Raw genomic sequence first — 24,427 nt, 5'->3', positions numbered from 1 at the left:
TGATCATCGGTCTCACGCTCGGCCTGAGGAAGGTCACCTTTGTCATTTAAAAATACATTTTGACAATATCCCGAAATGTACATGAGCAAACAGAACGAACGTAAGCATGTACCAGATCCTTGGGCATATTTTAATTTGTGCTAAAAGTCACCGGTGGATGCATTGATATAAATATTTTGCTCAGGTCAGTCTTGGCTTGATGCCACTTTCGTTGTAAACATCCCAACCTGTGGAGTTATTTGTTTTCCTTAGTGTAAACTATTTTGACATTTATATAATAGTGAGAAAAAACAGGGAGGAGTTTTTGTTGGTCCAGAATGTCTGTATTTATTTGAGCACATCCCCTGGCCTCACAGGACTGGTCTGACCTGCATCAGTGGCAATCAACCAGTGATACGGCAGCAATTCAGAAGATGGACATGAACAGAGGTGGTGGAAAATCTTTCACCTAACAACCAATTATACATTGTACATAAAGCTGTTATTACATAAACTGATTCTTTGCAATGTGAGAATAAATAGCACTAAGTAGACGATACAAAGGTCTGGATAGGAAACGGAGGTAGTCTCTAATAACAAACATCTGGATTCATCTATTATCGTCCATCCAGCATCCTAAGTGTTTGTTCTTGTTAGGGTCATGCTGGTGTTAGAGTTCAGCTGTCACTGGTCGAGAGGAAGGTCACACCCCGGAAAGGTCACGAGTCTGTGATAGGGTCACACATGCAAACATTCAAACCTATAGGTGAATTTTAGTGATGATGATGATGATGATGATGATGATGATGATGATGATGATGATGATGATGATGATGATGATGATTATTATTATTATTAATAATAATATTATTATTACTCTTTTGTTTCTCACCCTATTTTTGGAATCGCAAAAATGTCTTCCTTGCAATCAAATCAGCAGCAAAATATAGTAGGAACTATTAGGGAAATGTGACAAGAGGATAAATACAAGAACAAACTCTCACTCTGCTGTCAGATCACAGGCATCCTCAAAGCTATATATTTCTGAGGGACGTCTGTCCCAGAGTCTACACCAAGGATGATCTCTGTCTGCCTAAACAAACAGAAGCAGGAGGAGTTGTTATGATCTGCTCAGCTCATAGTAAACATTAAAACGTTTGCATCACAGACTCTGTCAGAGTGATGTCTGTGCGCTGATCTCTAAACACCCCAAGGAGAAAAAGATGAGGAAATGCATCAATGTGGCGCTGATCTTTTTCCTGAGGTCAGTGCATTTGCTCTAATGTCTGGTGGCGTTTCTGCCAGCGAACAAACGTAATGTACTGTTTGTTCGAGCAGATCAAATGTTCATGAAACCTGACCCAGTCTGTCCTGGACCTGCCAGCAAGTTGTCTGTTCCTACTGTTAACAACAAATTTATTGTCCCGGTCCTTTTGCAGGAGCGGAAACTACTTTGCATGGCAACGATTGAGTCTGGAGTCTGAACAATGGCTCCCTCTGTGAAATATGGATGCAGGGTCTCACCTTTGGCTCCTTGTGTGTTCTCCCCCCAGCATATTTGCGTAAGCAGGTTATGTTCTGTACCCCATCAGGAAAAGGTGTTGCAGGAAACCCAAATCTGAGGTAGGATTTAGAATAAACTGACAGCATTAGACCCCAAAAGGCAGCTTAGCGAGGTGAAAGAAAGGTAAACACAAGCATGACCTGTGCACCAGAATCCCCTTGGAGCCAACCATTGACTTCATTAGACTGAATCGCAGGTGGTGTTGTTTCCACATTGCTGAGCGGTTATGTTGACCTACAGCGTAACATTGTGTTGTTCCTGAGAAAAGAATCAACACAAAGGAACCGTTTTGAAATACAGGTTACATCTATAACAGCAACACAACAAAAGGTTATGAAGGAATTTAAACATGAAGCATTTCAATGTTTAATTAACACATTCTATAATGATTAAAAATCAGATTCCATTTGAAGAAAAATGATTCCTCTGTCATATCGAACTTAGCAATAAACAATCACAGTAACAGTTTTGCAGACTCATTTTTTTGTCTTGGTACTTTATCTTCTAAAGGGGTTTAAAAAGCTCAAATGAGGCGTCAGCAGCCTTTCTCCCTCCGTCATGACCCCCCCGTCACCTCGCACCCTCCCTCCATCTTTCATCAGCAGAAGGCAAAAGCTTGAGACTAATGACTCCACATCCTCTCTGCCCTGTTGTTGGTGGTGCACTGCAAACTTTCCTTCTCACCGCTAACAATCGGTCGCTTTGACCTTCGGCACGACACGTGAACCGGCTCATCTTTCTCACACTCCTCTGTGCGTCTGCATGAGATTCCTGTGTTTACCCACGTCTGTGTTACGCCTCAGCTCATAGTCATTGGCCGCCAACAGCCTGGAAGACTTAGCGAGGGGGCACCTGCCTGACTGGAGAAAAACATCTCTGTGCGATTGGTGTGTAAACACAGATCACTGGTGAAGCCTAGAGGCCAGAAGGACAACAACATTGTACAGCCTGTGTATGTGTGAGGATCCTTTAGCCATTTTGAGGTGCATTTTGCTTCTCAAAGCCAGAGAGAACCCACACATGCACAGAGACAACATGCACAGAGGCTCCTGCATCACCCACCTGCTTCTAGCTGTGATGTTGTGCTTTACATATTATAAGATATCGTACATGTTAGTGATGACATCACTCCTTCTAAATGTATTCCCACTTTAGTTCGTCTCACTAGTGCAAGCAACCCACTGCATGGCTATTAATATAATAAATGACATACTGCTTCCCTCTAGCGGCTAGTATGAAGAATTACATGACAAACCAGTAGGCTTAATGCAGTAATAATAGTAATAGTAATGCAGTGAAATTTTAAAACAAAACCAAAATATATTAGATATAGTTTGAATACAAATGATTAGTGATATACTAACATTACAGAAGTATGTCAGCTTCTGCTTGTTTTCATAATTCATAAATCCAATTGAACTTATTTTGCTAAAATGCACTTGGACTCATGACCTCCTGTATAAAGCACAGTGGAAAACCCTTCATCTGTATGTGCATGACAGTTTGTTCCATTGCTTACAAGCAATGCTACATTAATAACACCTTTGCACCAACAAAACACATTACTGTATGTCTCAAAGAAGCTCATTCTTCCACCAGGGCTGCAACTCACAGAACGACAAAAAAACAACACAAGCATTACAGCATGTTCTTATTTTTAAAGCTTGATTGTTTTATCGAAGATAAAGAAGTATTTTATTTCAGAAGAGAACCTTTGTGCACCAAATTGTAGTATTAAATTTTTCTCTTCTAACTTCCCTGTATGTGTGCGTTCAACCAGAGCTTGGGAACAAAAACTCTGGCTGACTCTGTGGAGCCTGGGAATGAATTAGGTCAACCAAGAATGTGCAGAAAAAGGAACATGCATGGTTTTGGTCTTACCTTCAGTACTGCCTACAGTTTTGCAAATTCACAGTTTTAGTAGGACACTGTTTTATATTAATGCACAGTAAAATGCATATCTTGTATTATCACGTCATTGTTAACTTTAATTCAAGCCAGAAAACAGTATAAAACATGAGCAGTCATAACAGTATGGAACACAACAAGTACAAGAGGACAGAAAAGGAGAATCTATGCATGTAGACATGATGAATGGATGGATGAATGGGTAGATAGATGGATGAATGGATGGATGAATGGATTGATAGATGGATGCATGGATGGATCGATGGATAGATAATAAACATAAATAAACAGCAGTGTCAAATCATAATTATTATCAGCTACCACACAACTTCAGTGTGTTAGTAATATTACTTTACCATCTGACCATGAAACCCGATGTGATCCACCAAAACACTGGTGAAAAAGGTGGGTGTGGAGCTCTTCTTCGTGGAACCCACTATTATGAAGATCACAGAACAGCGAGCAGAGGCTCAGTGGACATGGAAAAGACTAAGCAGTGTCTGAACCCTGACAATAAGCTCCAACAGACAGCATCCAACTGAAAACAAGAATTACCAGAACAAAGCTGGTAATTGCCTCTAGTTGTCAGAGGGTTATTGTTCACTTTACTGCAATGAAGGGTACAGCACTAATAGGGCTGCTGGTAAAATGGGCATGTGGTCACAGTCAACTCTCTTCTATTCTGCGAGTCCTCTAAGTCAACAATGCAACAGAGAAGAGGCTTTAATAACAGACAGCTTATAGTGCATGTTACAGCTGCAGACATGTGTGGAAATGCCCAGACATGTTGTTAAAGTACCATGAGACCTGTCGAACAGACAACAAAGCCTCCACACAAACCTCCACATCCGACACATTTCCATATATAGATGTGGGACTGTGACGTGGCGTCACAACTACAGTGGAACCAGCTCCTCACTTAGTCTTTCTTTTGCCAAATCCTAGAAATAAACAATGAACCATTCACAGTTCGGCAGCCAACGACAGGGACAAAGTGACACCTAATCCCACTCCACAGCATTTCCGTTCTTTGTTCAATTTCTCATTAGCCGCATTAGCTACATTACAGATGGAGGGGTTTCGGCATATTCAGAGTAAAGGCCAAGTTAACGTTCAGGTGCGCTAAAGGGAAATGTTATGTATTAATGTTTGACTTTAAAAAGTCTAATGTCTAGTCAGTATAATAATAATAATAATAATAATAATAATAATAATAATAATAATAATAATAATAATAATAATAATAATAATAATAATAATGGATTTTCGGTATTTATAGTAGAAGTAATAGTAGAAATCATTTTCGTAACATTGTGTCCATCTTTACGTTACACCAGCCACCGGAAGTCCCGTCTCTGCTTCTTGTGCGTAACTTGACGCCGTGCGCATCTCACCGAACGGGAATACCGATATTTCGGAGCATTTCGGCCTTTCCCTCTCGCTGCGCCGTAAGCTCTGTTTTCCTGCGAGGTGATGCAAAGGGGAGCGTGTTGCACTGACGACGACGACGCGGGGTTAAAGGAGCGATTACATCTGTCGGCGTCGTGGCGAGCGGAGATGACACACATCCAGAAGGAGCCGTGGTTGTTTTGTATGGCGAAATGAGGCAGGGGGTGGAGAGTGGCCGCAGAGACGCTGGGCTCCGGCCAAACATCACCGCATTTTAGCACCTCGGTGCTCGGGGTTTGCATTGCATTGCGTTTGCTGCGTTGACGAGCGGCCGTACTGTTGCCCTCGGCGTTTCTCTCCCTGCAAAGTGCCCGGTGGTGGTGCAGCTCGTCGGAGGACACCCCCTTCCAGATGCCCGTTGCTGCCATGACAGGCGGCGGTCTCCTCTCGACCGCGGCTCGGTCCGCTGGAGAGCGGGCACATTGATCCGGGCATCGGTGGGTCGCGGCTGCGGATGTTCTTCTGTCGTTGGAACTTGTGAATATCGTCGGCACACAGCGCGGTTCTTACTCAGGGAAAAGAAGAAAGAAAACATGTCTTCTCGCTCTGCATTACCGTCTGGGAACGACAGGAGTAGTGGAGACCATGTAAGTACCACTGCAGCCCATAGCCTGTTTATACAGAACGCTGCGTGAAGTGTGCGTCCCTGAACCCAGATCCGTGCCTTGTGCGAGGCCTTCGGCTTTATTCACAGAGCGGACGGGTCGTCATTAGAGCGAAAGGCGTTGGAGGTGATGCTGGATAGATATTTTATCAGAGCAGGCTCGAAATGGGCTAACCTTGAGTGTCTGCGCAGGAAAGCGCTGATGGAGGCAAACGGCCCGGAATGAGTCCATCCGCACACGGTAACACAGCGGATATGCGCAGAAAGCCCGAAAACCAGCCGTCACCTCTCATTAGAAGGTTGTGGAGAGATAGTGATGTCACAGTATAGTCCTGGCCGCTGCTGCTGCCTCGGCGTATGTGTGTGTGCGTGTGTGTGTATTCCCCAGAAATTGGTTGGGTGGGACGTGCGCACCGAACAGCAAAATAAAGGCATGGAGCGTATCTGGGTTGTTCTTGTGAAGCAAAGGGGGATTACTGCGTAAAATGATGTGCAGTCGGTTGCTGCGCAGCCTTCAAAGCGCCCAACCCCAAAGCCAGTGGGTGTCAGCCAGCGCTGTACATTCAGTACAGTGCAACAACGGTAGGGTCCTGCAGAGGAGGAAGCAGCGAGAGGGGCTTTACTCGAGTGAGACACGCAGAACTGCTTCTGTGCACCTGGCTGGGCATTAAAAATACATATCACATATGTCATAATTGATGTTGCTTTTCAGCCCTGGAACATATGACAGGACCCCCCCCCCCACACACACACCCTTTGGCAGAGGGATGGAAAGCCTGTGTGTGTGTGTGTGTATTTTAGGGGCATGATTGATTATGAATGCATCACCAACATGGCGCAGGTGAGACATGTGCCAGGCGGTCGGAGGATTCGCATACGCTGTGCGATCTCGAATGGGGCCGGTCGCTGTGTGAACTTAGACTGAAGGGAGAGGGGTAAACGGGCTCTAGGTGGGGCATGGGAAAAGGATGGGAGCCTGGGAAGGACACTCCCGTCTGAAGGTGGAGCTTAAGGCTGCATGCTTGTGTTTGTCCACGTGTGTGTGTGTGTTGGGGGGTGAGAACAAGATGACATGCTGGGGGGATGGACCGGTGATGCCTCAGCGTCTGGGACCGGCCAGGGACCACTGTGCCAGCATCTGCTCCCTTTTTACTGCTTCCCATCTTCCTCTCTCCATCATTTGTCCTTCTCTGGGCGACCCCTTCCTTATATTCACCTCTCCATTACTCGCCATTTGTTCTCCGTCTCTCTCTGGTTTGTAACATGACAAAAAGCCACTTCGTACTGTAATACATTGAGCTTTGCTGCGTAAATGCCCATTGTTATCCTCCCTTTCTCCTCTGCTCTGCTTCCTGGCTGAAATATTATTCGTGACTCAAGCTCTGGACTCCGTCGTCTTTGCACAACAATGCTCTGAAGGACTCGGGTCCAGGATGGAGCAGCATCAGGCGGCCACATGGAATAGCTGTAGTGCAGCTGACAAGGCATAGGAATCTTCAGGCTGGAGTGAAAGCTTGCGTGAATTCATCTTCAGGCAGTCAAGTGGTCCATGTGCTGGACAACAGCTGTTAACCTAGAAATAAGGAGCTTGTCTTCACTGCTGCGTTCACGGAACAAACATCTGGAATCAGTTTGGTCATGTGGCGTTCAGGGGCCGACTCTTTGCCCTCCCCCCTAACCCCCCACTCTTGTTTCGCCCTCCAGCATGTGTCGCTGGGCGCCAGTCGCTCGGACAAGGCCACCAGCCAGTCCAGCCGCTCGCTGGGCGCTCGCTGTAGAAACTCCATCGCCTCCTGCTCCGATGAGCAGCCCCACATCGGCAACTACCGCCTGCTCAAGACCATCGGCAAGGGGAACTTCGCCAAGGTCAAGCTGGCCCGCCACATCTTGACAGGCAGGGAGGTAAGAGGGGCACGAGTTGGTATGAAGGTTGGATACACAAGACAATATTTGTGTTTGTAGCGCACAAATATTTGGAGAGATCAACTTTATTTTACCTTCACAACGTGGGGAATGACAGTAAACAAACCACTGTTGAGCTACTTTAAGAAGCATTCAAACACTAAACAGTAAATGGTTACACATAGTGATGACAATATGTTTATATGTTATAACTAACTGCCTTGCTAATGATTCATATACCATTGAATAAAGCTGCATAGATCAATTTTAAGCCATTAAGAGCAACTTCGATTGCCTTTGGATCACATGATCCCTTAAAGGGGTGCTGAACAATATCCAGTACAGGAGGAGTAACTGCTGGACGCGGTTAGTTACTGTAGCAGGGATGTCTTTGCTTTTTCTCATCAGAGCCTTGTGTCTCCTGCAGGTTGCAATAAAAATCATTGACAAAACTCAGTTGAACCCAACCAGCCTACAAAAGGTAGGTTTGTTTGAGGAGTAAGTGCATAATGTCCAAAGAAAACACACCCTAGGCTTAAGTTAGATGAATGGAGTCAAATCCTGACGTCTGTGGGGCCTTGGTGAGGCTCAGGCCTGTCCTCAGCTGTTTCCCCCTCCAAAGGGGCAGAAATGAAAGACCAGCTGATCGGTCGAGAGACAGAGAGAGAGGGAGGGCTGGTGGGATGTGATGCTGTTTGGCAGGTGCTAGCGACTGGATGGGAGCGAGAAGAGACCTCTGCTCCAGAGATCCTGTGTTGTCTCTCTCTGGGCTAATCAGAGCGCGCGGTGACTCATCTCTGGGACCACAGTCCTTCAGTTTACAGTGTATTGTGTGCTTTTTTTGTTTTCTTATTTGCCTTACCTAAACACACGTCGGACAACCATGCTTGTGTAGCTGATTGGCGAGAGGTGTGTGTGTGGATGGATGTGAGTCACACGGAGGCATTTAATGGCTGGCTCGTTTCCCCGCGGTCAGCATGTTGAAACGGGGCGCTGGAGGTGGATGGTGGACACTGGAGGTTTGCTGTATGCGAAGGTGGAACAGGGGACTTTGGTCCCGACAGGTTGGACGGCAACATGACAGATAAAGACTCAGCACATTCAGCGTTTGTGGAATCTGGAACAGGTTGACATCCAGACACAACATGACACCGACCGTTCGATCCAGGTAGATCCCGAGCTCGGGTATCAGCAGCAGCTGTGGTGAAATGGGAATAAAAGCTTGGTGAGACGTCAAACGCAAGCTGCCATTCAATTAACCCATATTTACCCATAATGCAGCTTATCTGCACATATGGGCCAGAGTGTCTCCCTTTTTTGGCCAAAAGCCGGCCCCTCCCTTCTGTGCTTCTGTTCCTACCTCGTGTCTGAGCTCCTTTGCCTGTGGGCAAAACGTCAACAGACCTGAAAGATCAATCAAGTATTAAATAATTGTGCTTTACGAGCATGTGCTGCTATTGGTTTGTCTTAATGTGAGGACGAAGCAGGGGCAGAACTCAGAGTTTTTAAGTCCCCTGAAGTGTACATTTAGTATTATTAATATTTGAATTTAACCTTTTTTAATGAGCCTTTCTGTCGGCCTCTGTATTTACCGTGCACAGGTTGCAGTTGTTGCAGGATTATCAAGGCTTTAGTGCATAAATGCAAATCTTCACACTTCTTTCCCTTCACTCGTTGGCCTTTTATGCACTGGCCTCCTTCAATCCTGAAACTTGGCCTCATCATGTTGCTGCTGCCTATATATTCTTACCTGGCTCAATCATTGGACGCTTCACCATATTAGCCCCACTTCCTGCCTGATTCTCTTCTCCGGCTGCATCGGCTGGTGAAACGCAACGTGTAACACCTACTGTGGGACAGACTTCAGAATTGTGGCGGAGGATTTGGACACTGATTTAGGGGGGAATACTCTACAATTGGCTGGTAATGATAGTGGGTCTTTTTACGTTCCCCTGGGCTACAGACAATCCTGTAGACATGAAAGACTGCATATTAGCATAATCTGGACAGTGACGTATGTAGAGCTGAGAAGTAAAAGGGGAAAATGTATTTTAAGGTGAGAAAGGAAGGAAAATTAAAGGAAGTGAAATCTAAGGTGAGAATTATCACATTCACATGGATCCATTTTTGTCTGCTAGACGTTTGCTCAGCTCAGTCTTATGGCCTTTACAATTTGTGATATGATATCCCATATAAGTGATGATTTTTTTTTGAGTGTGACCACTGAGAGAGATGCGTGCACAACGAGATTCTTCAGCACTACGTATCCCAAGATTCCTGCTAGGACAGCTGGAGAAGCTAGAAAAAGAGCCTGGTCTTAATACCTGGGTCGCTATGGCAACAGTGACGTTGGGGCACTGCTGGAAGAGCAGACTGTGAGAGGAATTGAATGAAGGAGACAAGGATGGAGGGAGACAGTGGAAAATGGAAGAGGGGGAGGATTGAGAAAAGAGGATTAAAATCGCACATTTTTTTTCAGCAATTGGAATTGACAACATGGAGGAGAGTTGCTGGTTTTAGTAGCAGACTGTACTGTTATTTAGTTATATACATACATTATATACATCACAAATTTAATCCCCATGCGCTGCTTTGATACAGTGTACACATATATCCCCCAGAGTGGATGTACAATATGCAGTCAGAAGCTCAGACTGGCTCCCGTGCGTGCGTGCGTGCGTGCGTGTGTGTGTGTGTGTGTGTGGTTTTGGTAGCACGTTGTCACCCTCGCAAATTCTCCACTAGATAAATATCACGTTATTTTTAGGCAGAGGCATAACTGTGCTGGTGCTGGACCACGTCCAGCGTCTTGTTCAACTCCACAATGAAGCGTACGTCACAGACTCACGGTGGCGCCCACGTTGGCCACAGACGAGTCACCGAGAGCTCCGGGTGTAATGCTCATCACACCTTGCACCTCGACTCCTTGCGCCACACGATTTCTCCATCATTACAATGACTGCACAGATGCCTCTTGACATGTACACTGTTCAGTAAAGTGTTGTTTGGAATGAGGGAAACCTGCAGAGTGAGAACAGTGGAGTCCATACAGTGCTACAGTTAGTTTGAGCAACACGAGGCAATTTAAAACAGATTATATCAAAGTTAAAATATAAAATGCGTCTATTACCGCTTTCATTTGCCTGTTGAACTCCACAATCTACTCGAGGGCTAGAAAGAGTCAGTGAAGCTGGGTGTGATGCTGTGTTTCCTTATGATAATTATGATTGAACTGTAGTTAGGAATTCAAAAACATTGTGTTCGTTCAAACACAAGTTTGGTTTCATCCTCGCAGCTTTTCCGGGAGGTGCGGATAATGAAAACCTTAAATCACCCCAACATAGGTAAGTCGCCCAGCCAGTCAGTTTAAGGTTGGTGTGCGTGTTTGTCTGACTGTGTGTGTGATATTTTAATTTGTTAGTTGGTGGTGAGTGAGCGGGATTTGCTTAAGGATGTGTTTGACTTGGGTCTGCTTTGGCCTACAGTGCAGCTGTTCGAGGTGATTGAGACAGATAAGACCCTTTACCTGATCATGGAGTATGCCAGTGGAGGTGGGTGCATAAGCGTTAGTGTTTTATTCAATAACATAATTCTACATTTTACAGTGTTTAAGCCAGAGGTCAGGAACCTATGGGCGTGAGCCATAGCGGCTCTTTTAGTGATCGCATCTGGCTCGCAGATAAATCTTAGCTTAGCTTTTCTGAACAAGATGAGTAACAAATAATTCCACTGGCATTACAGAATTTACAATGTTGAAAATAACGTTCTAAATACAGAACATTGTCATGCATTTTTGTTAATACATAAATTTATCTTGCTAATTGTTTATTCTAGAAATGCGAAGTAGTAATAATTTGACTCTTCCAATGGGAGGTTTAAGGGTTCTGCAAAACGGTATAAAGAACTGTAATACTTTTTACATATATTATGATTGATGTAATTTGTAACATCAGCTAATATTGTACATTGGCTCAGGGTTCCTGCTGCAGCATTTTGTTGTTGACCTAAATGCTACATTGTCCAAACTGTGCCCTGATGAAGTTCTTCAGCCGCACTGTTTCCTTCTGGTGCCTGTCTGTTACACGCCCGCAGTTATCACCTGACTGATGTGTTGTCGCTGTGCTCGCTCACTCCCAGGTGAAGTGTTTGACTACCTCGTGTCTCATGGGAGAATGAAGGAGGTTGAAGCCAGGGCCAAATTCCGACAGGTACGAATCCGCACCACCTCCGCCTCCATGCCCAGTTAGCGCCCGTCCTCGCATTCCTTCCGCTGGCACGTCACCTTTCGCCTGTTTCCTCACAGATTGTTTCCGCTGTCCACTACTGCCACACCAAGAATATTGTCCACAGAGATTTGAAGGTGAGAACGGTCAGGGTGAGTTATGACCTGCTTTCAGAAACAAGGAATTAAGGCCAGTCTAAGACCACAAATTACACTGAACTCAGGGTTATAATTTGGAACTAGTCCTAATCTGTGTTTAATCACATAGTCAAGCACTGATGAGTTGAGATGCTGGGAAGGAAGTCAGAGTGTGACTCCTGTTGGAACGCAGTACAACATTCCTGAACACATATTGTGTGGTTTATGTCCAGTATTTGTGCTGTTGCTCAGCTCTCGTCCCATTCTGTCCCCTGCCTGCGGCGCCGTGCGTCCCTCTTCCTCCTGTACATGATTCAGGCGGAGAACCTTCTGCTGGACGCCGATGCCAACATCAAAATCGCCGACTTCGGCTTCAGTAACGAATTCACACTGGGCAACAAGCTGGACACGTTCTGTGGTTCGCCACCATACGCTGCACCGGAGCTTTTCCAGGGCAAGAAGTATGACGGGCCCGAGGTGGACGTCTGGAGCCTGGGAGTCATCCTCTACACGCTGGTCAGCGGATCGCTGCCTTTTGACGGGCAGAACCTGAAGGCAAGTGGACAGGAGGCTGTTTGTTTGTCTGCGCACATCCAGCCTCAGGGAGCTTCACAGCCTGCTCCGCAGCTTCTCCTTCCAGAAGCCCACTGATCTTTACACATTGTGCAACTTGGAAACATTATTTTGGGCGTGGCTTCTCTTAGCCACCGCAACAGAGGCCTTCAGTATTTTTTACCCTGCGCCGGCAACAACGCTGCTGTGTTAGTATTAGTACACACATTGAGAATTCACACCTCAACATCCTACTGTACCATTGGGTAAAACTGACCCTTTAAGTGAAAGAGAAGAGTACAGCCTTGTAATACAGTACTTATACAAATGTATACAAGTGCATTGTTATTATCTGTAATTGCTAAACAAAGTGAAGTAAACCTGGTTAAAAATACATTTCACAACTCAAGTAGTAATTATAGGGAATGAGGTCTATTTATAGTGCTTTCGAGGGTCTAATTAACATGGTAAATGGAAATATTAAAGACAGAATAAAACCTTGTACAGTATAAAACACAATAGCATATAGGATACATATAGCATTTATAAAGTCAGATTTTAATTTCTTCTCTAAAAACTCCTCATTCAGTCGTCCCAGTTCTTCAGTTCTGTGATGTTGCACACAGTAGGTCCTGCTATCAGGGAAAACAGCGTGAAACACTTTGATGTCACACCCGTTGAATGTAAGGTAACAGTAAGGGAACAGGAACACGTCGTGGGAGGGTCAGAATGTTCTCTGCTCAATGAGCAGATGTGCTGTGACCGATGCCTGACGTGCTCCGTTCTCATCATGTTGCTGCTGTTGCGTGTCTAGAGCAATTTAAAATGCCGTTGATCACTTGCTGAAGTCCACTGTACCGTATGTGCACATGACAGGAGCTGAGGGAGCGTGTGCTGAGAGGAAAGTACCGTGTGCCCTTCTATATGTCCACAGACTGTGAGGGGATACTTCGCCGATTCCTGGTGCTCAACCCGTCCAAACGCTGCACCCTGGAGGTAAAGACTGGCCGCAAGCGAACCCGCGCTTGCTGAGGTTGCTTATTAACAGTTGCACACCGCTCTTCTTCCACAGCAAGTCATGAAGGACAAGTGGATAAATTCCGGCTATGAGGGGGAGGACCTGAAGCCCCACATAGAGCCCGTTGAGGACTACAGCGACCCAGCTCGCATAGGTGAGGCCGCCTGCGTGCCGGTGCCGACCGCGTAATGGAGCTGCTTGGTTCACACTGCCGCTGTGATGCATTGTGGGCTTTTTCAGAGGTGATGGTCAGCATGGGCTTCACGCCGGAGGAAATCAAGGACTCTCTGCTCAATCAGAAATACAACGAGGTCACAGCTACCTATTTACTACTGGGCCGCAAAGGCGACGTAAGTGCTGCAAAAAAGGGCAAATGATGAGACGTGTAAATGCGTTGTAGCTGGGAGACGTATTGGACTGGTGTCACTCTGCTCCAGCAGGAGGGCAGCGACGCACGCACAGCTAGCAGCCTGTCCCTAGCCAGGGTACGACCCAGCCCCATTGCCAACGGGACCAACAAGCACTCCTCAGCCACCGGCTCCTCTTCCTCCTCAACCTCCTCCTCACACAGCAAGACCCAGCGCAGCGCCTCCACCTACCACAGGCAGCGGAGGCACAGCGACTTCTGTGAGTCTCTTCTCCAGCTCCTCAGTCGCTGCTCTGCAGTGCAGTTTGCCGGAGCCTAGATGGATTCATGCCTGTGGCTAGTTGTATTAACCATGGCCTGCACATCTGCAGAATATTCCTTATATGAGTCTCCGTGTGTCTATGCTCTGCTGTCCTCCACAACGAAGGCGGGCCTTCCATGCCCGTCATGCATCCGAAACGGAGCCCGACCAGCACCGGCGAGCGGGAGCTGCGGGAGGGGCGCATGCCCTCGCGTAAAGCCAGCTGTAGTGTCATGGGGAGCCACAGCCTCCCTCCGTCCAGCCCCATGGTCAGCAGCGCCAACAACCCCAACAAGTCTGAGATCCCGGACCGCCGCAAGGACATGACTGCCACCACAGTAAGGAGCTTAGCTGCTATCACTGCACGTCAGGGGGAGATTGCTACTCTGAATTAGCCTGTAACAGCTAACGTTTAAAATGTAGGTGAAACGATGGTCACTTTCTTCATCTTGGTCTTTGCTCTAACTTCCTTTACTGTTGTCTCTGCAGAATAACATCCCTGGAAGCGCCATGACCCGGCGCAATACGTACGTGTGCACAGACCGCTCAGGTGCTGACAGACACTCTCTTCTGCAGAATGGCAAAGACAACAGGTACCATTTATTTGGGATTCTATTGTTTGTAATTTGACAGGTAGAATATGATACTTCTGGTAAAAGCTCTCTAGTACGAACATAACAACTGATGGACCAGCGTCAGCTCAAACAAATGGACCGATGGGTAGAGTGGTAACATACAGTAGAGTTAAGGGTTGACAGCTGGGATGCACGGTGGATGCTGCGTCTGATGGATGTCGAACCTACTGTAAGCTGTTCCATCCCCCTCCGTCCCAGCTCCCTGGGCCACCGCATGCCTGCAGCGTCCCCCTCCACCGTCAGCATCGCTGGCGCCGGAGCCGCCTCCTCCTCCTCCACAGACCGATGCCGTCTGACCCGGGGCTCCACAATTCGCAGCACCTTCCATGGAGGCCAGCTGAGGGACCGCGGACCCCCGATTTACTCGGCTCCGCCCACATCACCCACCCTGTCCCATCACGACGCCAGCCCCCTGCCCCACGCTCGCACCAGGGCCACGTCCAACCTCTTCACCAAGCTGACCTCCAAACTCACTCGCAGGTTGATGCACACTTGCATATTACACCCATTCTATTTTTCCCCAGAGAACTAGCCTCTCTCTTCATGCATCACAGCAGTTTGACTGGCTAATTTCCCATTTTCTAATACCACTTGTTTAACAATGCACTGTATGGGCAACATGAAACCAATAACTACTGTTGAGGATTCTCCAGCCTCTTGCTTGGTGTTTGTAGCCAAAGACTGTCTGTAAGAGGTATCGCTCTCTAACATCTCTATACAATCAGGCCATGTCTGTAATTGTCCTTTCAATTAGCACGCCTGACGCCTGATCTCAACAGTTTGTCCAAATATTAATGTTAGTTAAACAAATGCAAAGTCGTGTGGTTTAGAGTCAACATGACTTGGGAGGTGAGACGTGCAAAATGCGTGGGTAGACAAGAAGGTTTTGTGTTGTAGGTGGTTTCCTTGTTTTTGTTTGAATAAATATTCCAGATGCACGTGTCAGTAGTATCACACAAGTGAGTACAGTAACATGCAGCTCTTTCACTTAAAAACTGCATGCAGGAATATGCAGCAGCTGAGCCATGTGTACAAGGTGAGTGGTGATGGTGTGACCGGGTCAGCTGTGATCCAGCTGTGATCCAGCGCTGATATTAGACATCTCACTCTGAGCATTTGTAAAATGTTGGCAGCCCTGGTCAATATAAATAAAATGTAACATTGAGCTGGAAGGAGGTTTTACTAGCTGAAAATGTAGCAGTTAGCTTAGCATGTATTGGAATGAATGACACCGTACACCTGCCAATGCTCACTCTCATGTTGGAATTTGGGACTTTAGAGCAGAACAGGCAAAATAAGAAAGCACCAGAGATTTGCTTCATATTACACGTTTAACGTCCGGCAGGCGTCATCTGGTACCGTGGCTGAAGTTCTGCGGCCCACGTCTGTGCCTGTCTGGAGATTTTCTTCACGCAGGCCTTTCTGACCAGCTCGTCCTGGATTATCCTCTCCCTCCCATAATCACACACGTCTAATCTTATCAAACCTCAGCTTTATCCCTGCCAATCAGCTCCTGCGCTGCGCTCTTCTCCATCACTTGCTCTGCTGTGACTAAAATTAAAAATTTATAAATTCTCTCCTGCCCTCACCCCGACTTCCTTCTCTTACCCTGTGTTTCCTTTTTGTCCTTTTTTCCATCTCTGTCCTACTCTGCTTCCCCCTGTCGCCGCCTCAGGGTCAACCTTGACCCGTCCAAGCGCCAGGGCTCAAACAAATCAGTCTCGGGTTGTACTCTTCCGCAAGGATCAAAAACAGTTAGTAAGTTTCCATGTCTATCGCTTCTTCCTTATCTGCCTGTGCTGCCCATCTGTGACTCCCGCCCACCAGGGGATCTGCTCCGACTGCCTACTTGACTTCCTCACACCTGTCTAGAAATGACTGCTTGTCTGCATGACTCCGTAATCATCATGTGTTTTGCACTTTGTTTCAAGCATGGTTGCAGTCAAATAGGATTTGTTTGCTCAGTGTCATTGTCAGTAGAGAGCTATCGTTTTCACTGTATATGATGTTTTTGTGGTCTATGCTATAGGAGTAATGATTGAAGGGACTGTGTCAATCTGCATGCCCTAAAAGATTAGCAGCAAACGAAGTGTGTTTGTCTACTGTAAGTAGAGGTCACACTGGGGATCACGTGCTTGTTGTTGTTGACGCCTGCTCGACTGACTCCACTGCTGCTTTCCATCTCATCTGATCGCTGTCTGTGTCCCTGTACATGGGGACCAGTCCAGTGTGGGTGAATCCCTCTGACTCTGGCTCTTTCTCCTACAGGGTCACAAATGAATCTGAGGGAATCAGGAGATTTGCGCTCACAAGGTCAGTGCATGCGTTCCAGTCGCACACCGTTGTTGATGAACCCAGCAGCTGGAGTGGCTGAAAGGACTTTGTTTTGGTCGACCCTCTCTCCATAGTTGCCATCTACCTGGGTATCAAAAAGCGTCCGAGCCCCGGGCCGTCGGACGTGGCTGGGATCTGAGGGGCAACGGGAGGCGGGACCCTGCGGAGGTGGTACTGGCTCTGCGGGAGGCGGCGCTGGGATGTGGCTGCCAGGTCCACCACGCCGGCCCCTTTCTGCTGTCCTGCACCCACGGCGTGGCAGGGGGCCGCGTGGCCTTCCAGGCCGAGGTGTGCCATCTTTCCACGGGCAACTCCGAGACTTCTAACGGGGTGCGCTACACGCGACTATGGGGGGCGCCGCTAGCTTTCCGGGACGTTGCCACCCAAATCTCAAAGGACCTTGAACTATGAGCGGGTGACTGTGTTCGTGTGCGGGTGACTGTTCTTGTGTAGTTTCGTGTGTGTCTGTGTGAGTGTGTGCAGATGAACAGGAGGGGTGGAAACGACTGAGGGGAAACAAAGCAGAGAAGTGCAGAGAGGGGCTGGACCCGAGAAAACAACGATTTTCCTTTTGTCTCTTTGAGTTCCCCCCGTGCGCACACACACACGCACGCACACACACACGCTCCCATAAGGTTGCGTCAACGAAGGCTCCCTCCGCCCAGTCTCCTCACCCAGCTCAGCCGACGTCTTCATTGAGCGACTGCACCCACTGGACCTGGATCCCACAGAATCTAGCAGAACCTTTTTTATCGCTACTTTAGCCATAAATTAATTTTGTTATTTATTGCTCTGATCACTGTTTCTACCCACTCTCACGTTCACCACTACAAAAAAGTAGCATCTGTTGCATATTAGACATCACTGTCAAGCAAGCCTTTTTTTTATTTATTCTTTTGCACATCACATTCACTTCTAGATTTCATTCTCTTCACCAGTGATTATCATCCTTTCTGCGTCGGGCGGCTGCAGAGGGATGCAGCGCTTAGATTTGTGTACATACAGCAGTGATGACTGCATTGGATTAAGGTCAGTGGGAGCAGGGCTGACGGGCTTCTGAAACACCCAACCACACGCTGACTGAGAGCTGGTGATGCATTGACAAACAAGGCTCCTACTTGGCTTGATGAGCATAGGGACATTTCAATTTCAAATCCGACTAATCTGCTGTTTATCTTCCTATTAGAATGAACTAGACATAAATATTATTGCCACATTTACCGCTCCCTGATTGGCTGGATCGTTCGCCTGTCAGCTCTGGTGCAATGGCATTAATCCTAGTGACAGCATTGCACTGAAGACACCGCAGCGGTGAGACATAACCTGAGAAAGCCTCTGTAACTTGAAGCCGTGATGTGTGAAGTCTTTGGAGGCGAGTGCATCGGGAGGGTGCACCATAAATGTTGTGGCCCCAGGGAGCCGTCGGCCGCCCTGCTGGTGAACTGTTTTCAGAGCAATCGACTCGTATTCTGTGCCGTCCTGCTCGGGGTCTTGTCTCAGCCGCCATCTAGAAACACCGAGCAGCAGATCTGCTTAGATTGCAACCACCATTAACACACACGTCCATTCCCCCTATTGTTGTGGCACAATATACAAACGGATGCTGTGGGGATTGGAGGGAGTGAAGGCAGCGTTGATGGCATTTCCTCCTCCTGAGTTCAGTTGCCTTTAAAGCGCCCCTGCGCCTTCATGCAGTACGTAGTTAAACTGAGGAAACTTTCTACAGTCCCACCCTGTTTTCAGTGGATCATGTACTGTTCTATCACATAGACTTCAGAGATCATGTTGTTTGGTTGCTGATTTACTGTTAATACTGTCTTTCAGCTGTGGCTGTGCTCACGGTGACCCACAATCCCCTCATATCACTTTGGATTCCTGTCACCATAAAGTTTCCCAACCTCTTATTCTGAACAGTGAAGCGTTCGGCTTACCTCAGCTCTTTGTTTTCTGATCCTGCTTTTCTCATGGGGAAAAACCACTCCACCGTCGTCCTCACCCTCACGTTGTTCGAGCCATGTACGGCGTCAGTCCTGCTTGGTGTGTGCTGGTTCATGGAGCCTGGCAGAAGGAGGCTGTTTTGACTTGTTCTCCTCATCAGGGTGAGATGCAAAAATCCAATGTTGACACTTGGACTCTGTCTTCGTCCTCTCCCTGGACATCTCTCATTGTGGTGTATATTAGCATTAGGTAATATAGACCTCAATGCACTTTGCTTTGACTTGAATCAGCTCCTTCCAGTGTAATACCTGCATAGGTATTAACCAGAAATAGCCACTGGAGGGCGCAATTGTCTTAAATGTGAAACACTTCAATTTGTGGATATTTGCACAGGTACTTTATTTATTTTTTAGAATAATATCATTAAAACAGGATTTATATCAGTCAGTTGATGGCTGTATATAAAATATATGAATATGAATAGTATATATCTTAGAGCTCAAGGTTTATTTATAGCTAGACCAAGAGAGTAAATCTAGTTTAACGCAGTTTCTGTTTGTGATAAAGAGGAACAAAACCAACCTGCAATTGTGCATGATGAGTTTCGGGGGGGATAAAGAATCATAATACACACCTGCAATCGACAGCTTTGGAGAAAAAACAGGCACAGTCAGTTTTATGATTTAAACTGATTAAAAGAAAATGGTGCTAAATGGAGCGGCAGATCCCCTGACCCCCTCTCAAACGAAAACAAAGGAGCATTTTGATGAAATATAGTGACTTCTCTCCACTTTGTTTGCTACAGAATAGGTTTGGTATGTTCAAGACAGCTTCTGAGTTCATCTAAGTATGTAGATATGCTATGAAATGTGCCACAACATACCACAGGTAAGGAAAATATTCCCAGCAATGGGAATTGGGAATAAATTGCAATTTTTATTGTATGTTGTAATTTAACCTAAATTTACACTGACGCAAATAAGTATCTGACACACTGAAAACCCTGGAACTCATTGAAGCCATAGAAACATAATTTTACTGTTTCCTTCTATCAAGTGCGGACTGTTCGCGAAGCATTTCAGTATTAATGTTAAACAGGTTAAAAAGCTAATAACTTGTTGTGAAACAGCTCAGTCTTAGTATAAAATGGTCGAGAGTTGTCGTGAGGTGGAATCCACTGTGAGGAAAAGAAGTGTTTGGACCAGAGTGTTGTGTAAATGCTTATGAACCTGCTGAAAGACAATGTCACTGGTTGGACTCTCGCGGTGGACGATTCAGTATTTAACATGCACTGTGCTTCTAGAACTGGAACAGCTGATGTTATATGCAAACAAGATGGGATGCGCACAGTTTGATGTGTTTTGAGTAATTTTCCACTGCTGTACTGTTTAGTTCCTCCCTGCAGAAACAAACTGAAATTGAGTGATTGTGGTGTAGAAGGATAACTTGAAGCTGAACAATAATAAAATTCACTGATGTTGGCATTTTGGATCCTTTTTTCATTTGCAGAAACAAGCGTCTATGCTCTTTAGTTCGTCACTTCGCAACACAAAAGACCAAAACCATTCCTTTAGTTGTTTCATGGGGCACTTTTTTATTGATCAAGGTGAACAGATTCAATACTCGCTACTTTTTATTATACAAAAAGTAGGTTATGCCACGTGTGCTAGGCAGGCCCAGTTCAGTGGAGGCTGATCCCAGGATGTTACCAACCAACACAGGAGAACATGAATAAAAACAGGAAGAACAGAGAGACAACAAAAAAGCTGGAAGGAGGAAAAACGTGAGTCTCTTGGTGAGCAGCCGTTTTCTCTGCACGCCCGTCAGCTGGCTTGATTGCACATAAATGGTCACGAGAGAAAGTCACCATTGTCTTTCTTTACTTCTGAGCGGGAATCATGCTGTCGATGGCCTCTCCCTTCTCCAGCTTCTTCTCCATCTCTACCATCAGCTTGACGCCGTCAACCACCAGCTGCACCTGCTCCACCTCAGAGGAGCCCAGACGGTCGGCGTTGGAGATGTCGAACACGCCGCCCACGGAGGCGGTGTCCACGCCGCCTGGAGTAGACAGGGTTACATAGAGGCAATGTTAGGATGGGATTGGAGAGGGGGATTGGAGACGAGAGAGCGAGCGAGCGAGTGAGTGAGTGAGCGAGCAAATACTTGTGTCGAAGTAAGAACCAAAAAACCTATTTTCCTCCCTAAGTGAGAACATTTAAGCCTGTTTGAGGGTCAAGATGTGATTTTAGGGCTGAGGCTAGAAGTGAGTTTTGGTTCAAATTAGATCAAGGGTTAGACGTCTGCCTTTAGTTGTGATGGTTAGGGTTGGGGTAAAGGAGGCATTATGGCAATGGAGGACCTCACTTCCATGTAAGTACTGTTTGTGTGTGCGTGTGCGCTTGTGTGTGTCTACCTGTGCCACGCTTCTGCAGACGCAGCCTCTTGAGGATCTCCTCAAACTTGGGATGTGTGCTCAGTTTGGCCAGCTTGACGTGCACACCGCCACGCAGGCCGGTGCCCAGGTTGGAGGGGCAGGTCAGGATGTAGCCCAGATGCTCATTCCACATGAAGCCGTGATTGTGCTTCTTGAAGATCTCCTCAATCTGGTCGGGTGAAAGGGAGGAACTTTCAGACGAATAACCAGCATCTGTTCTCATTGGGACATTGCCTTGCCTTCAGCGAGCACTCTACCTTCTGCAGGCCAACGCAGAAACGCCTGAAGACCTCCCGCATGTTGCCACCTTTCTGCATGGAGATGACGCGCAGGTGGTCCTCCTCGTTCACCCAGACCAGGAAGGTCTTGTTGTCATTGTGCCTTGATGGACGTATGTTCAACAGGTCAGAAAACCAGAGGGTAGAAGAAAAGCCCCCCTGCCGACAGTTACCGCCCCCTCGTGCGGTGCTCACCAGATTCCTCTGCCGTCAGGCCAGTCACGAGCCATACCGGCGCAGGTCAGCAGGGGGGAGACGGGCTTGTCAAAGAGGAAGTGGTCAGCGATTAGCTGCTCCTGTTCGGCGTCAGTCATGGACTTCAGGGGGTAGTACTTTCCCTTGAACTCACCATCCAGGCTGGTCAGAGCTGCAAAGACAGACACGCCGTTTATTCACGTGGAAGGTTTCAAAAGGTTTTAACAAAATGTTCTTAGCTTACCCTCAACAGACAGCTTCTCAATGGCTCTGCGCTCGCCACGGCTGTTGTGGGGGGGCAGAGTGAATCCCTTGATGCTGCGGCCGGTACGGACACGGCTGGACAGGACATAGTTGGGGTCCAGGTCGTCACCACCCTAACAATAAAACGAAGCCTTAGAGCACTTCACTTGTAATGGTGGTTGTAATGGTTTACAATGAGAGTCTCCAGCTGCACAGTACCTTCAGGTTCTCGAAGTTCAGATCGGTCTTGTGCTTGTCAGTGGGCTTGTATCCACCATGACGGTCAGAGATGACGGGGTCCAGCAGGTCCTTGAAGACGTCGTAGGACTCCTCATCACCAGCGACACAGCCAACAGTCATGATGAAGGGGTGACCTAAAAGACAGGAGTTAGACTATAGAAGGGAGCTTTAAAGTTTATGTGGTAATGCTTTGGTTACTGTGTCTCATAATGAGAATTATGTGTTGGTGGAAGGCTTCTGTGGGCCTCACCAGGGTTGTCAACACCAGTCTGGATGACGTCATCCAAAGTGTAGCCACTAGGTGTCTGCTTGTCCCTCAGCTTGGCATAAATGTCTTTAGTGAGGGCTTTGGCCATATGGTTGTTGTGCTTGGACAAGTCAGGGAACTCCTGGTCAACTGTGTAGTTGAGCTTGAAGTTATTGTGGGTGTTTCCGAAAGGCATGATTGCTTTCTGAACACTGTGAAAAGAGGACAAGAAACAAAGTTCAGTAAAAGCTTGAGCCTCAGGGTGATAAAAAAATGGTTGCCCAAGACGTCTTGAAAATATATGGAAATAGGGGGATATTCTCTTTGCATGTGTCATTTGACTCTGAACGGCTCAAATATCCAGTACAGGGAGGATCACATGGAGGCTGGGTATTTTTAGCAGCAGCACATCTGACTGTACACCGCGTCCTCAGATTGTAAAATGGAGAACTTAACATTCTCGGTACACACCCAACTGCAATTTTCAAGACATGGTGTGGAACATATCTAAACATGATGAAGATTGTTTTGAATGCAGTTCACCAAATTGCCTCCAGTTTAGTGGCACTAATCTCCATTTCAAACCTTTCTGTAATATTGAAAGTTGCACCTGTGACGATGCCTCACTACAATAGCCAGACAAGATAACCTTAAGGCTAATCAGGGATACAGCAAATTGCTTTGTCCTACTGCACCTCGGCTTAAGCTCAATGTAAGACTAATGCGCATGGGAAAAACCATCTATCACAAACGTGTTGCCACATGGACAAAAAAAAGAAGAGTATCATTTGAACATTAGTGCAGACTGGCTCAAACTCGTTCAGGCCATTCGGGCTCTCTCTCATAGACGCCTCCCAAGCACCTGTCCACATGCATAACTGTCTGAGAACGAAGGAGAGAACGTCTTGCAGAGAGCATAAATATGTATTAATGCATAACATACCTAACATAATAAAGTAGAACCTGTTTTGAAGTAGAGCAATTTTATCAAATATAATGACCTCCCTGCAGAAAAGCAGCCCACAGATACAAACATCCTGGTAGTGTTGTTTTTTTATCCTCTTATGATGTCATCACACCCTTTAATTCTAAATGGTTCTTCAAATCCACTAAACTAATAAGCGTCTTTACCTGCACACCAGACAAGAACAAAAGTAACAGTCCTTGGGATCTGATCCTGTTCACCACAGCCAAATGAGGTGTCACCCAGCCATGGAGCCCTCTGCTCCCCGCTTATATACCAGCCAGCCACTTGGCTGTCGCCTGGCCATTTTAGTGCCTGCTGTGCCCTCATTGGCCAGCGTCTCTGTGCAGAACAGTTTATGAAGGGGGCCACATTTACATCACAGTCTTCCAAGACGGATCCTGCAGCTGTGCCCTTCCCCCCATCACCCACCTTTGACCCATACATAGCACAGGCTGGATGGTGGAAGTAACTGAGAGAGGAGGGCTGGGGGGCGAGGGGTATGTTGGGGTCACAAGAAAGGGGCGAGGGACGTGTTGGGGAGGATGAAGAGACTGAAAAACGGCTGAGCTCCACTTTTGCCAAGCATACCACGGAGATCGGGCTTCTTGTGTTAAGGTTGGAAAAGGTTCATGTTCTTTTCACCCTAAGCATTCAATTGTAGGTCAGAGGAACACTGAGAATCTAGAACGCTTCACATCTACTGTACCAGACACCTCCTTAGCTATGACAAATGCCCCCCTCTAGAAGGCTCTATCAGCTTTACACTATGAGTGGTATGGACACACTAAACAGCTTCAATGGGCACCAGTTGCTCTTGGAATCGAAAGGCTGCTCTAGTACCTCTACTGTATGTATGGAGATGCACCATTCTACACTGATGTGTCCCAGGAAGTGAACAGACTCTGGTATCAC

The 24,427-nt window shown here is 46.8% G+C and overlaps 2 protein-coding genes and 1 long non-coding RNA gene across 8 annotated transcripts; 1 reads left to right on the top strand and 2 right to left on the bottom strand.

Moving 5' to 3' along the window:
• Window positions 1-301: 301 nt before the first annotated feature.
• On the bottom strand, window positions 302-4,810 carry LOC121202717 (uncharacterized). The gene is made up of 2 exons (XR_005898554.2): window positions 1,504-4,810; window positions 302-706 (listed from the first exon to the last, which is right to left on the bottom strand). It is a non-coding gene; the product is annotated as an uncharacterized LOC121202717 (long non-coding RNA).
• Window positions 4,811-4,841: 31 nt separating this feature from the next.
• mark4a (MAP/microtubule affinity-regulating kinase 4a) lies at window positions 4,842-20,395 on the top strand. Of its 6 annotated transcripts, none has more exons than XM_055514514.1 (18): window positions 4,842-5,487; window positions 7,209-7,406; window positions 7,834-7,887; window positions 10,702-10,750; window positions 10,892-10,957; window positions 11,544-11,614; window positions 11,710-11,766; window positions 12,085-12,321; window positions 13,195-13,314; window positions 13,391-13,490; window positions 13,577-13,686; window positions 13,777-13,963; window positions 14,131-14,342; window positions 14,494-14,597; window positions 14,838-15,119; window positions 16,315-16,397; window positions 16,908-16,970; window positions 17,017-20,395. In XM_055514514.1, the coding sequence occupies exons 1-18, from the start codon at window positions 5,434-5,436 to the stop codon at window positions 17,382-17,384; spliced, it is 2,415 nt and encodes an 804-aa protein (XP_055370489.1). In that variant the 5' UTR covers window positions 4,842-5,433; the 3' UTR covers window positions 17,385-20,395. The 6 variants fall into 6 exon arrangements, with proteins under 6 accessions (XP_055370489.1, XP_029028830.1, XP_055370488.1 ...); XM_029172997.3 differs by having other exon boundaries at window positions 13,774-13,963; window positions 16,908-16,952; window positions 17,048-17,255; XM_055514513.1 differs by having other exon boundaries at window positions 13,774-13,963; window positions 16,315-16,393; window positions 16,908-16,952; window positions 17,048-17,186.
• Window positions 20,396-20,480: 85 nt separating this feature from the next.
• On the bottom strand, window positions 20,481-23,838 carry ckma (creatine kinase, muscle a). Its single transcript, XM_029173001.2, has 8 exons — window positions 23,680-23,838; window positions 22,552-22,760; window positions 22,281-22,435; window positions 22,063-22,195; window positions 21,819-21,990; window positions 21,603-21,726; window positions 21,325-21,514; window positions 20,481-20,969 (listed from the first exon to the last, which is right to left on the bottom strand). Exons 2-8 carry the CDS (start codon window positions 22,742-22,744, stop codon window positions 20,791-20,793), a joined length of 1,146 nt encoding a protein of 381 aa, XP_029028834.1. The 5' UTR covers window positions 22,745-22,760; window positions 23,680-23,838; the 3' UTR covers window positions 20,481-20,790.
• Between the last annotated feature and the right edge of the window lie 589 nt (window positions 23,839-24,427).

This window comes from Betta splendens, chromosome 14, assembly GCF_900634795.4.
Source record: "Betta splendens chromosome 14, fBetSpl5.4, whole genome shotgun sequence".
NCBI lineage: Eukaryota > Metazoa > Chordata > Actinopteri > Anabantiformes > Osphronemidae > Betta > Betta splendens.
Note: the sequence above shows the minus strand (reverse complement) of the source record. Positions and strands in the feature narration are given on the sequence as shown.

Bases quoted from the DNA above. Each gene is read 5' to 3' on its own strand.
- mark4a (XM_055514514.1), top strand. From the start codon at position 5,434: ATGTCTTCTCGCTCTGCATTACCGTCTGGGAACGACAGGAGTAGTGGA. The intron at 15,120-16,314 runs GTTGATGCACAC...TCGCCGCCTCAG, and splicing joins ACCTCCAAACTCACTCGCAG to GGTCAACCTTGACCCGTCCA. The intron at 16,971-17,016 runs GTCGCACACCGT...AGTGGCTGAAAG, and splicing joins AGGTCAGTGCATGCGTTCCA to GACTTTGTTTTGGTCGACCC.
- ckma (XM_029173001.2), bottom strand. From the start codon at position 22,744: ATGCCTTTCGGAAACACCCACAATAACTTCAAGCTCAACTACACAGTT. The intron at 21,515-21,602 runs GTAGAGTGCTCG...TCACCCGACCAG, and splicing joins TCTGCGTTGGCCTGCAGAAG to ATTGAGGAGATCTTCAAGAA. The intron at 20,970-21,324 runs GTAGACACACAC...TGTCTACTCCAG, and splicing joins TCTGCAGAAGCGTGGCACAG to GCGGCGTGGACACCGCCTCC.